Source organism: Neovison vison, chromosome 2 (genome assembly GCF_020171115.1).
Source record: "Neovison vison isolate M4711 chromosome 2, ASM_NN_V1, whole genome shotgun sequence".
Taxonomy (NCBI): Eukaryota; Metazoa; Chordata; class Mammalia; order Carnivora; family Mustelidae; genus Neogale; species Neogale vison.
In genome coordinates, this window is record NC_058092.1 from 31,301,276 (window position 1) to 31,323,924 (window position 22,649).

General features: G+C 40.2%; 1 protein-coding gene across 1 annotated transcript; it reads left to right on the plus strand.

Annotated features, from left to right (window-relative positions):
* Window positions 1–10,130: 10,130 nt before the first annotated feature.
* ZFP69B (ZFP69 zinc finger protein B) lies at window positions 10,131–22,484 on the plus strand. The gene is made up of 6 exons (XM_044237926.1): window positions 10,131–10,201; window positions 10,684–11,092; window positions 13,443–13,528; window positions 15,749–15,875; window positions 16,139–16,234; window positions 20,312–22,484. The coding sequence occupies exons 2-6, from the start codon at window positions 10,966–10,968 to the stop codon at window positions 21,478–21,480; spliced, it is 1,605 nt and encodes a 534-aa protein (XP_044093861.1). The 5' UTR covers window positions 10,131–10,201; window positions 10,684–10,965; the 3' UTR covers window positions 21,481–22,484.
* Window positions 22,485–22,649: the final 165 nt, after the last annotated feature.

Below are 22,649 nucleotides of genomic sequence, written 5' to 3' on the forward strand. Positions count from 1 at the left end.
TCCATTTTCTAGTTTACAAAGTTTTTGGTTTTTTTTCCCCCTCTTCTCCATTCAGTTTGTCCCTGTGAGTTTATGGCTTTGGGTTCAAATCCCTTTCTCTGTGTTATTATGGGATCTTGTGAGGGAGTGGAGCCAAATACATGCATTGCATCTGTTTCCGTTGGTTAGACTGTAAGATCACAAGATAAAGACTGGGAAGGCAGAATGGCCAGGGGATGAGACCCTTTTTTTGTGAGGGCGTGTTGTTTTCCCACAGGAGGGAATTGCAGACTTAGAACCTCAAAGCAAAGTGTACCAATGGGATGGGGGTTGTGACCACAGTCCTTGAGAAGTACCATGTTGTCCAGTACTTTCTTTTTTTTTTTTTTTTTCAAATTTCTATTTTTTTTTAATTTTTTTTCCCAATTTATTTATTTTCAGAAAAGCAGTATTCATTATTTTTTCACCACACCCAGTGCTCCATGCAAGCTGTGCCCTCTATAATACCCACCACCTGGTACCCCAACCTCCCACCCCCCCGCCACTTCAAACCCCTCAGACTGTTTTTCAGAGTCCATAGTCTCTCATGGTTCAGTACTTTCTTTTTAAGAGAGTTCAAGTTAGGGGCGCCTGGGTGGCTCAGTGGGTTAAGCCTCTGCCTTCAGCTCAGGTCATGATCTCAGGGTCCTTCCCCCCCAACTCTCTGCCTGCCTCTCTGTCTACTTGTGATTCTCTCTCTCTCTTTCTCTCTCTGTCAAGTGGATGGATAAAATCTTTAAAAAAGAGAGAGAGAGAGAGTTATTTACAAATTGAATTCTGAATTTCCCTGACTGTTCCATAAAATGTGTCACAAAACTATAGTGTCTGGTTTATTCATTTTGTGGGGACTTAAGCAAAGCAAGATGAAGATGGCTTTGTTCTGTCCCATTGTGTCCAAGGATGGAGAAGGGAAATGGGTAGCTGCAAACATAAAAGTCTGAAGATTGTTCCAGAGAAGATCAGAGAAGAGAGAATAACTTCTGTTTACTCTCATGTATTAGTGTAGTTGTCCCCTGAAAAGAAAGGAGGACTCTAGCAAAATTCTGGATTATTTAAGTGAAGCAGCAAGATGATTTATAAGCTGAATGAATTCACTAGAGGAAGTTCAGAACCAGGGGTGACTGTGGCTTTGAAAGACAACTTTGTTACATATTTGTCTTTTTAATTGTTTAATTAAAGTGTACCCTACATATAGGAAAGTACACAAATTATAATTGTATAGCTTGATAAATGGTCTATGTATTCATTTTAATATGTACTAGAAGAATTAGAACTGGTACATTAAAATTGTAATTTCAAGGTTATTGCTTGGGATGAGGGTAATGCCACCTGGTAAGGCATGATAACTCACCCTACAAGGAATGTGTAACTTACAGAATCATTGTTTACGCTTTCAGTGACTGATCTGGGTTCTCTTCGAAGCGGATTCTGAGACAAGGATGAATTGCAAGTAGTGGATTTGGGAAACACGGGAAATACCAATCAGGAAGTGGGGGAAATAAGACAGGCAAAGATAGACAGCCAGTAAAGCGCATACTGTTAAACTAGTTGCCACTGTCAGAGACAGATTAGTCTCACCAAAACTCTGGGAAACTGCAAAATACAGACCTCAGAATTATGTCACCTAGTGGTGACCAGACTGGGCATTCTCTTACCAACGCCAAGAGTCATTGGTGTAGGCGGGCTGGTGGTTGTGGTGGTGGGAGGGTAGTCAGTATTAATTCCTAGACATTGGAGACAGCCCAGCTTCAGGCAGAGAGGTGCAGACACTGGCAACTGACATCCACTGGAGCACACTGGAAGGTCTGAAGGATATGGCACAGGACACAGATAGCATTAGCTACCGTAACTACATTTTCCATCCAACATGCTTGGAAACATGGATAATATAGATGATCCTGAGTGCTAGCCTGGATTTCTTCTGTGTTCTCTTCAGCATTCATCTGTTAGAAGTTGACAATCACTTGTTAGAGAAACTGTGTGGAAGACTGTATCATTGTAAATTGGAATTGGGCCTGACTCTCTATTGATAACATTAATTTCCTTTTAACCCGATCATAAATCAGTGGTTTAAAAAAATGGCATTTCTAAGAGATAAGACTAAAAATTTTAATGAAAATATGAACAGTTGTGGTGTCTTGAATGAAATACAGTGTTTATGCCCAAGGAGAACCTGGGGATGAATGTATATGACAAGTACCTACTGAAGCTGTTAAGATCGTCAGTCATCTGAGAGTGCGTCCTGAAGTCTCACTTTCTCTCAGTTCCGTGAAGAGATGGACAATGATTTCGAAACAGCTTCTGTTTCATTCAGAAGCTCATTGGTTCTCCCACAGAAGAACCCCCATTTGTCTCTTCAAGATGATAAAATGACTTCCTGTTTCTGGAACACATGTACTTTGTGGGAGCATGTGCCTAAGAGGCACTGGCTCAGGATATAGTTATCACTTTGTGAAAATGTGTGAAGGAAACCTAACTCAAAATGGATTTGGGAAGCCATGAAGGGAGGGCTCTCACTAGCATCACTAGTCATAGCTTGCCTAGTCCAACAGGAAGAAGGGAGATGTCCAACAGGAAGACGAGGTGCCTAGCAACAGCCCGTGAGAGGCCGCCACCACTTCCACCTCCTGCAAGCCAGTGAGAAGCTACCACCACCTGAACTCTCACTTTCCTTCAATGCATTTTGGTTCAAAACAGCCCCTCCCAACTTCCTTCTTTCCTCTATAAAAGGATGCTCTCCTCCTTTGTTCTTTGGACCCGCCTGTTCTTCAGACCTGTTCTTCTTTGCTTATCCTGAATTGCAATTTCTCTGTTATTCCGAATAAACTTGATTTTGCCAGCTGAATTACCTAGTTTTCTCTTTCAAAATGTTGACAGCTTGAACAATCTAAATTCAGGCCTGCAAGGCAAGGTTTATACCTGTTTTCCACTTTAAGGATGGAGTGCATTAAATTCAATATTGTGTAACTAGAGTTGGGGGCATGCCTCTTTAAGAGGGAGCTGGGACCTTTTCTTTGGATGATATGGTTAATATCTCAACTGAACTAGTCCCTGGGTCTATATTTTGAAGATTATGAAGAGACATATGAAAGACTTGATAAAATGTCTTCATAAGGGTTTTCTGATCTAATGGACTAGGTGAGGAGATTTTCCCCAACATCTTTGTAGACATAAGCAAATTTTTTGAAGAATGTATACTAGATATTGAATTAGATGTCCTATTGGGATAATTTTGGTGTCTTTCTAGCTCCATGAGAGAATACAGTTAAGTATCTTGCCATAATACACTATGCGTGGATTTCCAGCGCTGGCTCATATCAAAACGGAAAAATAGAAACTTATTAATATAGAAGCTCATTTCTTTCTTTCTTTTTTTTTTAAAGTAAGGGACATGAACCTAAATCTCTCATCCCCTTTGAATTGATAAACAATTCTATTCTTTGCATTGAGAAATTTATTTTCAGATATGTACTTTAAAAATTGACTGGGTTTAGGGGACACCTGGGTGGCTCAGTCAGTTAAGCATTTGCCTTTAGCTCAGGTCATGATCCTGGGGCCTTGGGATCAAGTCCTGCATCAGGCTCCCTGCTCAGCGGGGAGTCTGCTGCTTCTCCCTTTCCCTGCATCTCCCCTTGCTTGTGCTCTCTCTCTCTCTGATAATTAAGAAAAATCTTATAAAAATAAAATAAAATCTTTTTAAAAATTGACTGGATTTAGTAATTATTTTATTTACTGAAAAGTTTAATTTCTTCTGGGTGGCTCAGTCAGCTGGGCATCTGCCTTTGGCTCAGTCTGTGATCCCTGCATCCTGGGATTCAGCACTGGGCATTGGGCTCCCTGCTGAGCAAGAAGCTTCTCTCTCTCTCTCTGCCCTCTCTTCTCTCTCTCTCTCTCTCTCCGCCCCTACCCCTCCATTCGTGCTCTCTCTCTCTCTCAAATAAACAAACAAAATCTTAAAATATTTAGAAGTTTAATTTCTTGGATTTAATGTTTTTATATTTTATGGCATTGCTGCTTTCCTATTTACAGTAGACAAATCATTCTCTTGTTGAGTACATTTGTTGAAATAAAAAAGGGATTTGAGAGCTTCAGTGGGATACAGCTAACATCATTTGGGATAAATCCCCAATTCGAGCTTACGGTTATAATAGCCTGCTTTTAGATCATGTTATATTCCTTTTGTTTCATTGTACATGTCAACAACCTAGTATGTATTTTTCTTTATACCCTATATTCACATAATCCTCACTATTGTGTATGCATATATATGTGTGCATATACACAGACAATTACATATTGATGGGATAATTATTAGGCTTAATCATACAAAATTGCCTTTTTTGTATGTTGAAATTGATTACATACCAGGAAGCTTATATGGTTTAATCTAATATTTTCTCACTTAAAAATATCTCGTGGAGGGGTGCCTGGGTGGCTCTGTCAGTAAAGTGGCCAACCCTTGATTTTGGCTTCGGTCATGATCTCAGGGTCTTGGAATCAAGCGCTGCAGGGGCTTCTGCACTCAGCAGAGAGTCTGCTTGAGAGTCTCTCTCTGCCTCTTCCTCTCTCTACCCTCCTCTTCACGTGTGCACTGTCTCTCAAATAAATAAATAAATCTTTTTAAAAATCCCATGGAAATCCTGCCAAGTGATGTATAGCTCTAATTCTTTTACAAGGCCTTGGTGTGTGGGTATATCATGATTTATTCAGCAGTTTCTGTACTCTTGGGTATTTACCTTCACATTTTCTGCTGGTAGAAATGTTCTGCAGTAACCACCCTCCTACATTTGTCCTTTGTAACAGTGTTTTTGTTTCCAAGGGAGTGTGAACGCTTTGTCAAAGAAGTATATATTTTTTATTTTAAGAGCTATTGCCAGATTGATTTCCAAAAGGCTGGTGCATACTTTCTCTCTTTTTTCATTTTAATTTTTTAAGATTTTATTTATTTATTTGACAGACAGAGATCACAAGTAGGCAGAGAGGCAGGCAGAGAGAGATAGGGAAGCAGGCTCCCTGCTGAGCAGAGAGCCCCATCCAGGACCCTGGGATCCTGACCTGAGCCGAAGGCACAGGCTTTAACCTATTGAGCCACCCAGGCGCCCCTATCTCTCTCTCTCTCTTTTTTAAAGATATATTTATTTGAGAGAGAGAGAGAGAGCATGCATGAGCAAGGGAAGGGGTAGAGGGAAAGGAAGAGGGAGAAAGAAAGACTCTTCAAGCAGATTCCCATGTGGGGCTTGATCCCAGGACCCTGAGATCATGACCTGAGCCAAAATCAAGAATCCAGCATTTAATCAACTGAGCCACTCAGGCACCCTGGTGCAACTTCTATTAGCAATGTATGGGAATAATCTCTCTCTGCATTCCCATTTGCAATAGCTGTTATACTTCTTATTTTTGACCAATCTGGGTAGAAAGCAGTATCTCATTATTACTTTTACTTTCCATGTTTGGCTATTTTTCATATGCTTGCTATTTGGATTTATCTTCTTTGGTTTATCTAATTATATCCTTTGCCCATTGTACTGTGGAGTTATTTTTTTCTTCCTCTGCTCCTACCCCCTTTTACGTGGCTGAAGCTAATCTGAAATCGGTAGTTGAAATATTGTTATCGACTGTGATTGCCCAGGCATCAGTTATGTGCACTGTTGGTTCTAGATGTGTTGAGTTTAATTGCTATTTAAAATATCTTAATAGAGAGTGATTTGGCATTAAAATGAAAAAGCTGTTATGTTCAGAAAGAAACAGAAGCCCAGCAACATGAGATGTGATAAAAATTGATGTGCGCCTGGGTGGCTCAGTGGGTTAAAGCCTCTGCCTTCGGCTCAGGTCATGATCTCAGGGTCCGGGGATCAAGCCCCGCATCGAGCCCCGCATCGGGCTACCTGCTCAGAGGGGAGCCTGCTTCCTCCCTCTCTCTCTGCCTGTCTTTCTGCCTACTTGTGATCTCTATCAAATAAATAAATAAAATCTTTAAGAAAAAACTGATGTGTAAAAAAATCTAAAGAGCTCTATCATTAAGTGTAACATAAAATTCTAAGCTAAAGAAAGCATTGTGCATTAATTTAATTGCAGGATTTTTTGTATTAGTGCTACATACATAATGGTGTATTTTACCATAAATGGTATTTTAGAGTCAATCAAATACCTGTGTTGTCTGTCATCTGGATTACACATGTATTTCATGTCATATTGACTGCTTCAGACATCTTTTGCTTACAAAGGTTTTTAATTTGTATACAGTCAAGCACGTTAGTTAGGTTCCCAGACTTGGTTAAAAGCATTTCTCTCACTGTTAAATTATATATGTTCTTTCTTGGATTTTTCTTGCAAGGTTTTTTTTTCTTGTAAGATTTTTGTTCTGTTTTTACATGTAAGGGTTTAATGCAACTGGCATTATTTCTTAATATGGGTGAAGATAGAGATCTATTTTTGTTTTCTTTTAGATTGCTAAATATTAAAATTCTATAAGCTTCATTTATTAAACTACCATATTTGTCACTTACTAAAATTTCATATAAACCAGAACAAATTTTTGGATTCCCAAGTCTGTTACATTGGGTTTTTTTGGTCATTTCTCACCAGTATCATAGTTATATGGCCATAATGAGTTTTCGGTATGTTGTAATATCTGGAAGGCAAGTCCTCCATCACCGTTTGTTTCCTTTTCTCTTTCCAAAAAAGAGAATTTTTGTCTCTTCTTGGACCTTATTCTTAAGATCTTATTATCTAGTTCAGAAGTCAAAGTGAAACCCTGTTGGAATTCTAAGAGGAATTGCAATGAAGTTTTATATTACTTGACAGTTATGAACAAATCTCCCTCAAGTGTAATATTCTTTTTTACATTTATTCAGATCTTGTTTTATGACTTTAAAGAATGCTTGTTTTTACTGCTCTCATCTACATTTCATCCTAGATGCTTCTTTCTTTCTTTCAAGATTTTACTTATTTATTTATTTTAGAGAGAGAGAGAACATTACAGGGGGAGGAGCAGAAGGGGAGGAATAAGCAGGCTTTGCCTGAGCAAGGTACTGGACGTGGGTCTCCATCCCAGGACCCGGAGATCATGACCTGAGCCGAAATCAAGAGTCAGTCATTTAACCAACTGAGCCATCCGGGCACTCCTGTATGCTCATTTCTAGAGTGAGAAAGATATTTATTTTGTGTGTATTTCTTATGAGGCAAGTCCCTCACATGAAAGTCTCTTTATTTTAGTTTTTATTCAAGATTTGGGTTTTTCTAGATGGTCTGTCATATATTGTATTATCAGCAAAAGGACACATATAGCTCTAACTGTTCTTTTCCAATATATTTGCTAGCTTTCTTATATTATTGTATTTGATAAATCCTCCAAGACAATGTTTAAAAATAATGCTCTGGCAGATTTCTGATTTTAATCAAAATGGTTTTAGTGTTGCATCATTTTAGAATACTATTTGCTATGGTCTTTTGTAAATATTTTTTTTAAATATTCAAGTATTTTCCTTCTAGTCTTCTAGTATTTAAGGTTGAATGAGGTCATAAGGATAGGGTTAGTGTCTTTATTAGAAGAAATACCAAAGAGCTCCTTCTTTCTTCCCACATACACACAAGAAGAGGTCATGTGAGCACACAGTGAGATGGCTCCCACCTATAAGAGAAGAGGTCTCAGATTGCAACCTATATTGCCAGCACTTTGACTTTGGACCTCCCAACTCCCAAACTGTGAGAGAATAAATTTCTGCTGTTTAAGTCATCCTGTCTGTAGTATTTTATTGCAGCAGCCCAAGCAGACTAACACAATTCCCTCAAATGACCAACTAGTGATCTAATGTCACTTCTTGAACCATCTATCATTACCCCACCAATTTGAAATATCACTTTTATAATATATTAAGTTTAAATAAATTATCAAGTCTGTTTCTGGGCTTCCAAAACCATGTCACTAATTTATGAGTTATTTTGACACTAGTTTTATCTTGATTATTGTCCCTCTATAATACAAGATTATATCTTACATCATATTGGTAGGGCAAGTTTGAATTTATTATGGCTGCACAATTTTATTGGACATTCTAGAATATCTACCATTCCAAGTAAACTTCAGCATCATTTAACTGAGTAAAAAGAAAAGTTGAGATTTAGTGGAAGAGCATTAAAGTGGAGGAAAAGTAACATACTTAGAATGCTCTATTTCAATCCATGAATGTGGTGCCTGTCATAGTCTATCTAAATCAGTAACTTTTGTAGTTTTATTTATAATGTTCCACATAATTACTATTCTTTGCCATATTTTCCAATGTTTTATTATGAAAATATTCAAACATACAGAAAAGTTGAAGTAATTTTACAGTGTGGATTCATGTATCACTACCTACCATTAACATTTTACTCTATTTTATGTGGTGTTTTTGTTAGGTAGTGAATGGAAGCATAGACTGCCTCAATTCACCACCTGCCAAAGGTATCATGCAGGGCAAATTACTTAACTTTTCTTATCTGCCAACTGAGAATTGCCTCAGGGGGTCTTATGCGGACTAAATAGGTTAAATACATAATGCACTGAGAACAAAGCCTCTTGCTCTGTAAATACTGTATACCAAGTGCATTAAACTCCTTGGGCCATTATAACTAAATATCATAGACCTGGTGATTTAAGTGACAGAAATTTATTTTCTTACATTTGTGAGGCTAGAAGTTCTAGATCAAAGTCTGGCGGGGTCAGTTTAGGGTGAGAACTCTTTCTGGCCTGTAGATGGCACCTTCTTACTAAATCCTCACATGATCTTTCCTCAGTGCCTACAACTCCAGAGAGTGAGTCCTCTGGTGCCTCTTCTTCGTCTTAAAAAAGGAAAAAAAAAAATTATTATTTATTTATTTATATTTATGTGTATAAATATAATAAATATAAATAATTTATAATAATATAAAATATTTATAATATAAATCTATATATTTATTATTTTATTTATTGTTTTTATTTATTTATCTGTCAGAGAGACAGGCACAGCGAGAGAAGGAACACAAGCAGTGGTAGTGAGAGAGGGAGAAGCAGGCTTCCCACCGAGCAAACAGCCTGATGTGGGGCTCATCCCAGAACACTGGGACCATGACCTGAGCTGAAGGCAGACGCTTAACGACTGAGCCATCCAGGTGCCCCTGGTGCCTCTTCTTATAAGGACACTAATCCTGTGGGACACGGGCCCCACCCTTATTGCTCCATTTAATCATAATTATTTCCTCACTCCACCTACAACTACACGAGGGGTTTAGGGCTTCAACATGTGAAATTGCAGAGGTGGGTGGGGAGACACAAAGATTCAGTTCACAACAGCTAGCAAGTACATAGTTTCACTTTATTTTCTAAATTTTTTGTAAACTATTGATGTAGAAGTGTTTTGGGAGTGATGTACTCCTATTTTGTCGAGGAGACAAAACTCACCAATAAAAGTGCATTAGAGTATAATCATTTTTTAGAGAATACATAAAAATGCATGCAAAAAAATGGGTGTGTGTGTGTGTGTGTGTGTGTGTAAGTCTGCACCAAATGTTAGCAATGCTTATCTCTGCTTGATGAGATTCTAAGTAATAATTGTTTTTCTTTTGTGTATTTTCTGGCATTTCAGAACTACAAGGAAAGCAATTAACATAAGAATGTATTGATGGCAGCACAAACGACCTGATCATGGTATTCTTTTAGTAAGACACGGGATTCCATTCCATTCTCAGTCTTTTCCACGTACATATGAAGTAAAAGTACTGTGGATTTGTTTATCTCAACGTTGTTCGGACGAAAAAGTGATACAGACGTTTCCCTTTCGTCAAAGGTTTCCAATCTCCCCATGGAAACATTCACTTGCTTCCTGCCGGCCGAGGGCAGACGGCTCTATTCAGTAGATTGGGTGGGGACAGGAGCACCGGCTCCCGCTCTCCTGCCGCAGGAGTGGGGCTGCGTCCCTCGCGGTGGGGATGCAGAGCAGCAGCGCGCCGAGAGTGACGGAGCAACCCCGCCGCCGGGCGAGCGTCCTGGGAGGCGCCGCGAGCCGCAGGCTGCTCCGGAGGACGCTGGGAACCACGCACGGAGGCTGCTGCCGCGCATGCGCACCGGCCACGGCTGCGCTACGTGGGAGCATCTCCGAGCTGTGCGGAGGGCTGCCGGCCTAGGGCGAGGGAGCACGGGCAAGCGGGGCGAGAGAACCAGGGGGTGAGCGGGGGGATTGTGCGGGGTCTGGGGCGGGGGTCACGGAAGCGCCGGCTCCGCCCCGCCTGCGGTCCCCCGTGGCGCGTGGTGGGCCCAGCGGCCCGGGATCGCTCTCAAAGGCTTCGAGGTCCAGGCTTGGAGAAAGGCTTATTCTCTTCGTTGCGGGAGGAGAAGATGGGATTGCGGGGTTCCGTGATTTGCCACGGCCAAGCGAGGCGAAGGAGCTGAGATTCAAACCTAGCGCCTTTGGGATTCTAAATCTCAAGACTAGTTTAAACATAGTACTACCTACGACAAAGAACTGGGCTTTCGTCATCTCTTTGTGCTTCACAACACCAGCACAGGGGTTGGACCGCGTGGGCTGCGTAGACCCTGTATCCCTGTATCTTTTGTGAAAAATATTCGCAGATTGGTGTAAGTTCTAGAATTCTGACTGTGCGACACGGCTTTCTAGATGCTTTTGCTGACTGATATTTTCTGTCCAGTATCCCCAGGGGGCTGCTTAGAAACCTGGAGCCTCCAGCTGCCTGCAGAGGAGAGGGATGGAGCTCAAGACGAGAAGGTCCTTGCGAGCCTAGACATTAAAAGGTCCAGACTCCGGATTTTGGTACTGTATATTCCCTGGGTGTGCGAGAGTGGAGGACTCCAGCACAACTGTGAAGCCCGAGGTCCCAGCAGTTTGCTTACCCAAAGTGGCCAAAACCAGATAGAACCTTCTGCCTTGTGGGCTGAGGCAGAGAGCCCCAGAAAGGAGTGCTGAAGTCATCATGCTACAGCAGCTCCTGATCACCCTGCCCATGGAGGCCAGCACCTGGGTGAAGTTGCGCCATCCAAAGAAGGCCAAGGAGGGGGCGTCCCTGTGGGAGGACGTGACTAAGATGTTGGAAGGAGAAGGTGAGAAGAGACTGTTTGGTGGGAAGGAGGAAAGGCAGCGCCCTCTAGTGTGAGAAGGAAGGTAGAGAGCTGAGCAGAAGCATTCTTTGGGGAGGCAATTGGGTAAAAGGTCTCTGAAGTTCTTGATTATGGCTCCTGGCCTGGGGTTTTCCTGAATAGTAGTGGTTAGTTCAACCTGACCCCATGATCTAAGTGTCATGACTGTGTATGTTATTTATTTTCATTTTCCCCATGGGGGTATGAGGCAGGCAAGACTTGCCTAATGTTCTTTATTTTACAGTGGGGAAATTTGAATCAAATGAGACCTGTCCAGGCTCTTGGTGGCTTGGTCAGAAGTAGAAGGCAGCAGGGAAAGTACCAGGTGAGCCTGGAGTATCTTGTGCTAGAAAGCGAGGAAGAGGGCAAAGACTAATGGACGTGTATCAGCAGGATGGCAAGTTTGGACAAACTTAGGACTGTTCAGTATCCAGATTGATTGTAATACCTTGAATAAATAAAATGCCATAAGTTCATGATGAATCTTAAAATAGAGAAAGGGAAAAGACTCATTTACCAACAGTGGTCGTGATTCATACATTGATCTCTTACTTTGAAAATAAATTGTTATGGGAATGAAGAATGCATTTACCTTGGATTTTAGATCATTTTCAGTTGCTGAGGAAAAACTTTTTACTGAAAATACCTGCCAATAAAAAGAGTAGAAGGAACGATAGACTATTTTGCTATAAATGAAATAATTGAAAAGCTAATGGGGAACAGGGCATTCCCAGGATGCCAAAGTACTGCCCCCATAAATTACTTGCTGAAGGAAAGAATATTCTTTTCCAATGGTGATATCTGGTGGTTACTGGTTTTGTTTTGTTTTTTAAGATTTTTATTTATTTACTTGGGAGGAAGAGGAAGAAGCAGGAATAAGGAGCGGGGCTCGATCCCAGGACCCTGGGGTCGTGACCTGAGCCAAAGGCAATTGTTTAACCCACTGAGCCACCCAGGTGCCCATGGTGGTCACTGTCCTTAACTAAGTGTGTCAATGATGGGATAACCTCACATTTTGTGTCTTCTGGGTAGTGTAATATAAAGCACATGGTATCACTCACGAAGAATTCCTGCCAAAATATTTAACCTGATCCTAAATTGAGTTTAAAGCCTGAACTTCTGTTTTAAAGAAAATACAGGGGATAGAGAAGTAAGGTAAACACTAGCACAGTCAGACTGCTGGTCTCTCAAAAAGCCAATGTCAAGAACGAAGGCGGAAGTCCTATTCTAAGGAGACTACAGGTAATAACCACTTTGAATGTATGACCCTTGGTTGGCTCCTGGGTTGGAATCAATACAGAATAAAAGATATTTTGAGAAGAGTTGAGGAAATTGGAATATGAATTGTTAACTTGCTTAGGTATGATGAATGGTATTACGGTTATGCAGAAGATCCTTATTTGAAGTATTTAGGGATGATGTATCATGATGTCTGCAACTTTGAAATGGTTCAAAAATTATATAGATAAATGAAGCAAATATAGCAGGTGTTGACAATCATTGAATACAGGTGGTGGTTATATGGATGTTCAATCTTGATGATAAAAAGTGGGGAAAAAATACAAGGACAGCAATTCATTTGCCTTAATTCCTAGTTCATATTTCTAGTACCTCAAATGCAGTCAGTATTGGAAGTCTAGCAACCTGGCAGTGTGTTACGCTTAACACGTTAGCAGATAGGGAAAAAAATAGAAAATCAGATATTTTCTACCCATATATTCATACTAATATCCAATTGAGGGAGATAATTATATAAATAAATAAAACAGGTATCGGAGATGGATATCCAAGTAGAGATAAAAACGAACTTTGGAGTAGTTTAGGGAAGAGGAAGCTTTCTTCACATTAAGAGTGTTTGAGAAAACTTCACCTGAATCGGTCTAGAAGGATGTCTCAGTTTTTCACCAAGTAAGAGGTATGTTCAAAGAACAGTGATTGGGGCTCTAGGGGCAGGGGTGTCCAGTGGATGAAGAAGGGTAGAGAAGCAACCATGGACTGGTTGTGGAGGATCTTGAAATCTACGGCAAAGTGTTTGGATTTTTCTTTCTTATCAGTAGGGAAACTTTGAGGATTTTTGAGCAGAGGAGTGGCCAAGGAGATCTGTGCTTTCGGACCAGTGTTGGCCATTGGGGAGTATTAATGCCCAAAGCCATGCACTGTAGCTCCTTTTCATTAAGGAGGCTCCAGCCTGCTCTGAGTTGCTGTAAATGTCCCTCCCTGTGAATGTTTTGGGAGAAGAGCCACGTTCAGCATGTCTGCAAGCTGTTTTTCTATTTGGGGAGAAGTAAACCTCACGACTCTTTTCCTTGCTCAGTTTTGCTCTCTCAGGACGCTGATGAGACCCAGGGAGAAAGTTTCGAGGATCAAGTCACCTCCAGGCCTTCGACAGTGGAATCTCAGGTGGGTTGGATTTTCCTGTCACTTTCTTGAAATTGTTTCTCAGCTTTTAAGAGCCCTGGACTTTGATTTTCTTTGGCTCAACTTGCTGGATTGGATTTTCTTAGCATGTTCTAAACCAGGCCACATTGATCGATTTCACAGGTAATTTTCCCACCAATAGTAGAAGGTTCCTCATAATAGGAGGTTCATCATAATAGAAAGTTCCTCAGGAACCTTGTTTCAAGCAAACCTCTTGTCATTTATCCAACACATTTAAAAGTCATGGGGGATGGGCTAGATGGGGGTTGGGGATTAAGGAGGGCACTTGTTATGATGAACATTGGGTGTTATTTGTAAGTAAGCAATCATTAAATTCTATTCCTGAAACCAATATTACACTATATTCGACTATATTCTAACTAGAATTTAAATAAAAATTTGAAAAATGAAAATAAAAAATAAAAATCATGTTGGGGTGTGTGTGTGTGTGTGTGTGTGTGTGTATAAAGGTAACGTATCTCTTGCCCTAAAATGTGTGTGTAAAATTATGTAATGTAGTTCTTGCCCTGAAACCTCACAGGTGTCATCCAGGGGAAAGACAAACATTGTAAAACATTTTTTAATTTAAATTCAATTAGCCTTGGGGCAGCTGGGTGGCTCAGTTGGTTAAGCCTCTGCCTTCGGCTCAGTCATAATCTCAGGGTCCTGGGATTGAGCCCCGAGTTGGGTTCTCTGCTCAGCTCGGAGCCTATTTCCTCCTCTCTCTCTCTCTCTCTCTGCCTACCTCTCTGCCTACTTGTGATCTCTGTCAAATAAATAAATAAAATCTTTTAAAAAAATAAAAAAAATTAAGTTCAATTAGCCAACATATAGTACATTGTTAGTTTCAGATATAAAACATTTTTTTTCCAATTTATTTATTTTCAGAAAAACATTATTCATTATTTTTTCACCACACCCAGTGCTCCATGCAAGCCGTGCCCTCTATAATACCCACCACCTGGTACCCCAACCTCCCACCCCCCCGCCACTTCAAACCCCTCAGACTGTTTTTCAGAGTCCACAGATATAAAACATTTTAAGTAACATCTAAAAATTAACAGAATGCAGTTCTGACATTCTTGGAGATGTGTACTCTTCAATAATGACCTTTAAAAGAGGATTTCTGGTCATGTTTTGGAGCAGAATTGTAGATGAAAAGGGAAATGAGTAGAGAAGTTATTGGCAGGTCATGAAGGGCGCACACTACATAGGTGACCAGAAAAGGAAGGAAAACTTCTAAGAGCAGTTGAGGAGTATCTGTGTATCATAAACAAGCTGATCAGAGAATGATTGGCACTGGCCATGGGCACAGTTCTCTGCTGTCAAACCCCAGAATCGTAGGGAAACTCAAGAAAAATTAGAGATTAATCAGAAAAAAATCGATATAGAAGGAGACATTCTTAGAGAACAAAAGACTTTTATGTATGTTATGATCTTAGTTTCCAAAATAACTTGGTATAGGGTTTAATCCCATATCTTCAACATTCTTCAAATTTAGCTTTCTAATTTGTTCGGTATGCATGCTGTTGCCAGCCCAAGAAGCCTCAACTGCCTTCCAGACTTACTTATAATACATAAAAAGCATTGGAGTCATTGTTATACTTAAGGAATATGTTATTATCTTTGCCTTCTGGATTCTCTTTGCATTTGATAATATTTTTTAAAATAACCATAAAATGGTTAATTTGTATAGATTGTACATGAGAGGCTCTTGTACTTTACAACATGGTATCTACTTTGGTCAAGTCTTCCTTACTAGGTAGAATTCATGCTCCCTCCAGAAATGTGCTGTTCTCACATACTTTTCTTACTAACAGAAATACCCAGCTAATGATATTTTACCCATGCTGAAATGTTCTCATTTTAACCAATTCTCTCGGCCCACCGAAGGTCCCTGTCTTCTTTTGTGACCTCAGCCTCTTTTGAACTCTCCCCTTCCTCAAATATTCCTGATCTTTATTGTCCTTAATCCAAATGATCATATACTGCTCTGAGACCTTCGTTAATAGTTCACGAGTATTTCTCCTTCAGCCAAATGATAAGTTGCAGAAGACAATTTATAAGCTTGCTGCATTGTGTTTTAACTTCCCACAGAGAGTCAGCAAACCAAGTTTCAGAAGAGTGTCCAAGAAAACTTGGCTAGAATCTTTTAGTGTATAGGCAATATTTGAACTGAAAAGAACATATTGGATGTTCTAGGGACTGTTGACCTTCAAGGACATATCGGTGGACTTCACCCAGGAGGAGTGGGGGCAACTGGCCCCTGCTCACCGGAATCTGTACCGGGAGGTGATGCTGGAGAACTATGGGAACCTGGTCTCAGTGGGTAAGGATGAATTCCCCTTATCACTAGAACTTGCCCGTTGGAAGAAAATCTTTGTTTCTAACCAAACTGCTATGCTTGGGCTTTGGGTTGTGATATAAGTTTCTTGTTCCTTTTAAACAGCAAGTCAGGATTGCTCTGGTCTTTTCTGCCTTGGTCTTTCTACTCTACCCTCTCAGCAGGCCTGAATACCAAAGAGCTGTCTTTAAATTCTTGGGATGGCTCTTTGACCTCAGCACATGCAGTGTTTTCTTCTTCATGAGCAGGATATCAGTTCTCCAAACCTGGTGTGATTTCCCAGTTGGAGAAGGGAGAAGAGCCGTGGCTGATTGAGAGAGAGATATCAGGAAGTCCAAGTTCAGGTAAGAGCAAGGGAGATGGGGCCTTGTCATGTTTGCTAGAGAGCTCCACTTGAAGCCTTCTCCAGGCTGTGGGGGAGACCATGCCATCTGGATGGGACCCACAAGAAACCTGATTACCATCTGCACTTGCCTCTTCTTATTAATTTCTCTAGAGTAGGGGAGGAAAGAGATGCCTTTCTCATCAGGGTTGGGTTGCTTGAGTAATTCTCCTGACCCAATGTTCATGGTTTTCTTGCTTTCTCCAGCATTCCAGACCTTGCCAGGATCATAGCTTCCTTCTCCTGTCTGTTCCGGGATTCATAGATCTCCTCTCATTAAGTACAGCACCTTTCACCAGATTCTCATGTCATTTTATCGTAGATCTCACAATTCCATTTAAAATTTTTTCCTGAATCTTACTCTGTAATCATAGTTTCAATTCTGATTCTCTTTTTAATTTGTGTAGTTTAACTTTTTATTTCAGATAACTCAGGACTCTGGGGAAAATCCCCATAGAAGGTCTTCCTACCAAATCAAATACCTTTTAACAGGCTTCTTCATCTAAGAACAGTAATAACGACAGCTGTTCATCCAGCTGGCCTCCATGAGTCCTGCGCATACGTTAGCCGCATCTTACAGAGGAGGAAAAGAAGGCCCACAGGTTAAGAAATGTGTCCAGCGTCCTTAGCTACTGGTCAGTGAAATTGGTATTTGAATTTGAATCCTCCTGACTCCACAGTCTAGTTCTTATGACTCTATTCTCCACAGCAGCTTTGGGTTCATAGATCTCACCACCTTCTTGATATCTGTCCTTTCCTCTACCAGCCAGTTTAATAATTTTTATCTCCTCTGTCTCTCCCATTGCCTTTTCAGTGTTTCTCATCAATATCCTTTTTAATGCAGATACATCATTTCCACCGCTGTTAGGATAGGCTAAACTGCTGTAGCAGATAGACTCTAAAATGTGGCTTCAATGAAATAGGAGTTTCTGGCTCATACACTGGTCTGGGGTAACTGGGTAAGCCCATGGACATTTCTTTTGGACCTAGCAAATCTGGGATTGAGATGTCTTCCACATGGGGCTGCACCATCCCCAAGGGCCTGCTCCTCATCTAAACATAGCCAGCAGCAGAGTAAGAGCACACAGGAGCCCACCTGGGAGGTTTTTATGGGCCAGCCTGAAGTGGTTCACATGACTTTCACTCTGAGTCACTTACGGGAGAAACCTTTGTCCCTTCACTCAAATAAGAATCAAGGAAGATTGGGGAAATATAGTGTAGTTGTGTGTCCAGAAAAGGGAAGAACAGATTTTGATGGATATCCAGCAGTGTCTGCCACAATCCCTGAGGGGCCTCTGTCTTTTACGCTGCTATTCTATATCTGCACAGATGCCCACAGATACATCATGGTGGTTTTAGTTGTTCCTTGACACCTATATTTTCCATATTTTCATCTTTGTCTCATATATCCATATGAACTCTATTCCCACATATCCCTGGTATTTCGGACATCTCTATCTAGACGCACCATTGTCACTTCAAGCCCAGTTCATTCAAAAACAGAGACCATCTTCTCTCCCAAGCAAGTTTCTCATCCTGACTCCTCCAGTTCTTCTAGTCTGAAAGACCAAAAGTCATGGTAACAGCAAGAATGTATCGTGTTTTTCTACTCTCAATGCTTGCTCATTTCTCACGCTTCTCTGATACTACCTGCTAGATCCATTTTTCCTCTTCTTTAAAAGTTTTCTTTATTTTTAAAGATTTTATTTATTTATTTATTGGAGAGGGGGGAGAAAGAACACAGCAGGCAGAGGGAGAAGCAGGTGCCCAGCTGAGCAAGAAGTCCAATGCAGGACTTAATCCGAGGACCCTGGGATAATGACCTGAGTCGAAGGCAGTGGCTTAACTAACTGAACCCCCTAGGCGTCCCTTCCTCTCTTCATCTTTGTTGATGCAGTGCCAAGCCAAGTTCCCATCATCTCATGCCTATTACTAAGATTTTCAGTTGTATTTCTAATGTTTTATTATTTTTCTGAATCAATTTAAATGTTACTGTCAGGTTTGACCTCTTGAAATACATTTATCTTATTCTTTTCCTGAAAAGTTAAGTGACTTCTTATTCCCTGTAAGAGGTAATATAAACATCTCTACTTGCTTTTTTAAAAAAGATTTTATTTATTTATCTGAGAGAGGGAATGTGAGTGCAAGCTGGGGGGTTGGAGGGGCAGAGAAAGAAGGAGAGAGAGAATCTCAAGCAGACTCCGTGCTAAGCATGGAGCCTGACACGGGGCTCGATTTCACAACCCTGAGATCATGACCTGAGCTGAAACCAGGAGTCACATGCTTCACCAGCTGAGTCACCCAGGCACCCCTCTCTCTATTTGCTTTTTCAGTCCACTCCAAGATTTACCCAGCTATTCCCAAGCACTTTGTATGTGCTATTACTAAGGTGAGGTTAGAAATCCTGGGGAATAAGAATTTGTTGTAAATAGGAAATATTGGTGGTTTAAGATGGCAGGGTCCAGAATGGATGAAAGGGAATAGAAAGAGAATAAAAACAATAGAAACTCCCTCTTCCAAAAATATTGTCCCATATACACTATGGATAAACTATATAGTCTCTATCCTTCAAGATTTTACAGTATAAGGATGTGTGGGTAGATTAGTCAGTTAAGCATCTGCCTTCGGCTCAGGTCATGATCCCAGGGTGCTGGGATCGAGTCCCACATCGGGCTTCTTGCTCAGCAGGGAACCTGCTTCTCCCTCTCCCTCTGCCTATCACTCTCCCTGCTTGTGCTCTTTCCCTCTCTCTCTGACATATAAATAAAATCTTTACAAAAAAGATTTTATGGTAAGTTAGTAATGTGTCACAAATTAAGAAGCCCATTTTTCGGGATGCCTGGGTGGCTCAGTTGGTTGGACGACTGCCTTCGGCTCAGGTCATGATCCCGGAGTCCCGGGATCGAGTCCCACATCGGGCTCCCAGCTCCACAGGGAGTCTGCTTCTCCCTCTGACCTTCTCCTCGCTCATGCTCTCTCTCACTGTCTCTCTCTCAAATAAATAAATAAAATCTTTAAAAAAAAAAAAAGAAGCCCATTTTTCATCTCATTTGGGTGTAGGCAAAAATTATGAAGAGTAGTAAAAATCAAATGAACTTACTGGGAAGGGCACCTGCGTCTACTGAGAGCACATACCCAGAACCCAGTAATTCCTCTATAGTAAATCCTATGAATATTGACAGGAGTGTAAACAAATGTCTGTATAATGATGACATGAAAAAGTAGAGACAACCTCAATATTTTTTGGTAAAGAAAAGTCAAATTATGCTATGTCCATCAGTGGAATGCATTGAATGCATTGCACTTGTTTAAAAAAAATGAGATGAATTTAAATGTATAGACATGGAAGGGGCCCCATAAGATATAGTTGAATTAAAAAACAGATGCATAAATAAATAAATAAATAAATGCACGTGCATGTGCACACACATACACCCCCATACCATGATCCCTTTTTGTACAAATGTATGTTTGTGACCATACATATATAAAAATGCACACACTCATATCTACATACTGTTGGGAATATCTAAATGGACATATCCCAAAAATCCTAAGAGACTAAGGAAATGGAGAGGAAATTGAGAGAGGCTATTCCTCCTATATTATTTAATGTTTTATGTAGAAAGTATGAGATAAATACATGAAAAAAACCCCATTTTTAAATAGAGAATATTTTGTCATAGAAATATGGACTTGAGTTGATATGGTGCTAGAATCCTGTGTTCCTTAATCTTATCTCTTATATTTACCCTTACAACGATGTTCTCTTCTTAGTGCACTTCCTTCTGGAATTCACACGGATGAACTCCTCCCAATTCCTAGAAATCACCTTACATACTCTGAAAGCTTCTTTCTTTTGACCATTTCTTTATTTCCTTTTATATTCACTTTCTAGGAGGCAGAACTACCTTTGAAGATAGTCCGAGGTTTCTATGCTTAGTACATTTTCATTTCCACCCCTCCTATTCTCACTATGGCCATTTATTTTTTAAAGTGCACTGAATATGGATCATTTCTATTTTGGGATTTCTTTCAGACTTGGAGAATAAAACAGAAACCAGGGAGTCAGCCTTAAAGAATGATATTTCATGGGAAGAATTACACCATGGCCTAATGAAGGAACAGTCCACAAGAGGAGGCACCTTATATTCAACACTGGGAAGAGTCTCCAAATGTGATAAGTTAGAAAGCCACCAGGAAAACCAAGGAATGGGTGATGGGAAAATCCCCTTGACCCACAAGAAAATACTCACTCAGGAGAGAGGCCGAGAATCTAACAGATTTGAGAAAAGTATTAACATGAGCTCAAAAGTTATTCCCAGACCAGAAGGTCCTCCAAGAATAAAAGACCATAAGTATGATATATCTAGAAAGAGAAGTAGATACAATTTAGATTTGATCAATCATTCAAGGAGTTACACAAGAATGAAAACCTTTGAATGTAATATTTGTGAAAAAATCTTCAAACAGCTCATTCACCTTACAGAACACATGAGAATTCATACTGGAGAGAAACCTTTCCAATGTAAAGAATGTGGAAAAGCCTTTAGCCAAAGTTCATCCCTTATTCCACATCAGAGAATCCATACTGGTGAGAAACCCTATGAATGTAAGGAATGTGGGAAAACCTTCAGACATCCATCATCTCTTACTCAACATGTTAGAATCCACACTGGGGAGAAGCCCTATGAATGTGGCGTATGTGAGAAAGCATTCAGCCAGAGCATTGGGCTGATCCAGCATCTGAGAACTCATGTTAGAGAGAAACCTTTCACCTGCAAAGACTGTGGAAAAGCATTTTTCCAGATTAGACACCTTAGACAACATGAGATTATTCATACGGGTGTGAAACCCTACATTTGTAATGTATGCAGTAAAACCTTCAGCCATAGCACCTACCTAACTCAACACCAGAGAACTCATACTGGGGAAAGACCCTATAAATGTAAGGAATGTGGGAAAGCCTTTAGCCAGAGAATTCATCTTTCTATTCATCAGAGAGTCCACACAGGAGTGAAACCTTATAAATGCAGTCATTGTGGGAAAGCCTTTAGGCATGATTCATCCTTTGCTAAACATCAGAGAACTCATACTGGAGAAAAACCTTACGACTGTAATGAATGTGGAAAAGCCTTCAGCTGTAGTTCATCACTTATTAGACATTGCAAAACACATTTAAGAAGTACCTTCAGCAGTGATATGTGATATATTTTCAACATCAAAGAATCCTCATAATGGAACGAAAGCCTCTAAATCAGGTTTTCTGACTTTTGGATTTTAAGAAGCAATGATTTTCTCTAAGGATTTGACCCAATTTACAACTTTCAGTTTTGCTATGTTAAAGAAACTATCTTTTACTAACATTGATACAGAAAAGAAAGGGCATTTTAATATTTTTAAATATAGGAAGGATGTAATCATTGAATTAAGTTAACTATGAAAATCTCCCAAATTTGTCTTTATTTTTCTCATTTCATTATGGGCCAGTGAAAAGTTCATTATGGCAATTACTGATACTTGGATTGGCTTTTGAGAATCACTGTTTTAAATAGTCCTTAAATAATCAGAATAAAACATGAAGTATAATTTTTTACTATAGCCCTTTATACGGCTAGAAGAGGTATGAATAAAAATACTGATTGGCTCATTTCTAGAATAAATAGTGTTAAAGGAATCTTTCTAGAATTTATAGACAACCTACTACACATGAAATACTTAAGTATATTTTATGGTTTCTTGTAGAGAATGGGCAAACTTTTTATAAGGGGCCAGAGAGTAAATATATTAAGTCTTGTGGGCCATATGAGCTCTGTCAGACCATTCATCTCACCATGTCAGTGCAAAAACATCCAGAGAAACACATGAACCAGGATATCTCAGCCATGACCCTGCTGATATTTTAGGCCAGATGTTTTGGGCAGCTGTCCTGCGCCCTGCAGTGGGTTTAGCAGTCTATCTGGCCACAAGTTGCCAGTCATAGATGCCAATAGCTCCCCCCACCCCCCACTGTACCAACCAAATATGTCTCCAGATGTCACAAGATGTGCTCTGGGGGTCAAGATTGTACTCATGAAGTATTTGAAAACCACTGACCTAAATGAATGGGTGTAGCTCTGTTCAAATAAACAATAAAGGTTGTGTAAAAAACCAGTGTTTGGTTGCGTTTAGCCCAAGAGCTGCAGTTAACCGTTCCTGCTACACAGTATGCAAATAACTTTCCCCCCTTACCCCGAGGAAGCACAGCAATAGTGATTGCTCAAATAGGGGTGTTTGTTTTTTAATGTGTTTTGCTGGAACTTTTGGTATGTCCTGCTATAAGGTCATATTAAAACCTTAGTAATTTCATATAATTCCTGGAATAGTTCTAGTATTCA

Bases quoted from the DNA above. Each gene is read 5' to 3' on its own strand.
- ZFP69B (XM_044237926.1), top strand. From the start codon at position 10,966: ATGCTACAGCAGCTCCTGATCACCCTGCCCATGGAGGCCAGCACCTGG. The intron at 11,093-13,442 runs GTGAGAAGAGAC...TTCCTTGCTCAG, and splicing joins TAAGATGTTGGAAGGAGAAG to TTTTGCTCTCTCAGGACGCT. The intron at 16,235-20,311 runs GTAAGAGCAAGG...GATTTCTTTCAG, and splicing joins ATCAGGAAGTCCAAGTTCAG to ACTTGGAGAATAAAACAGAA.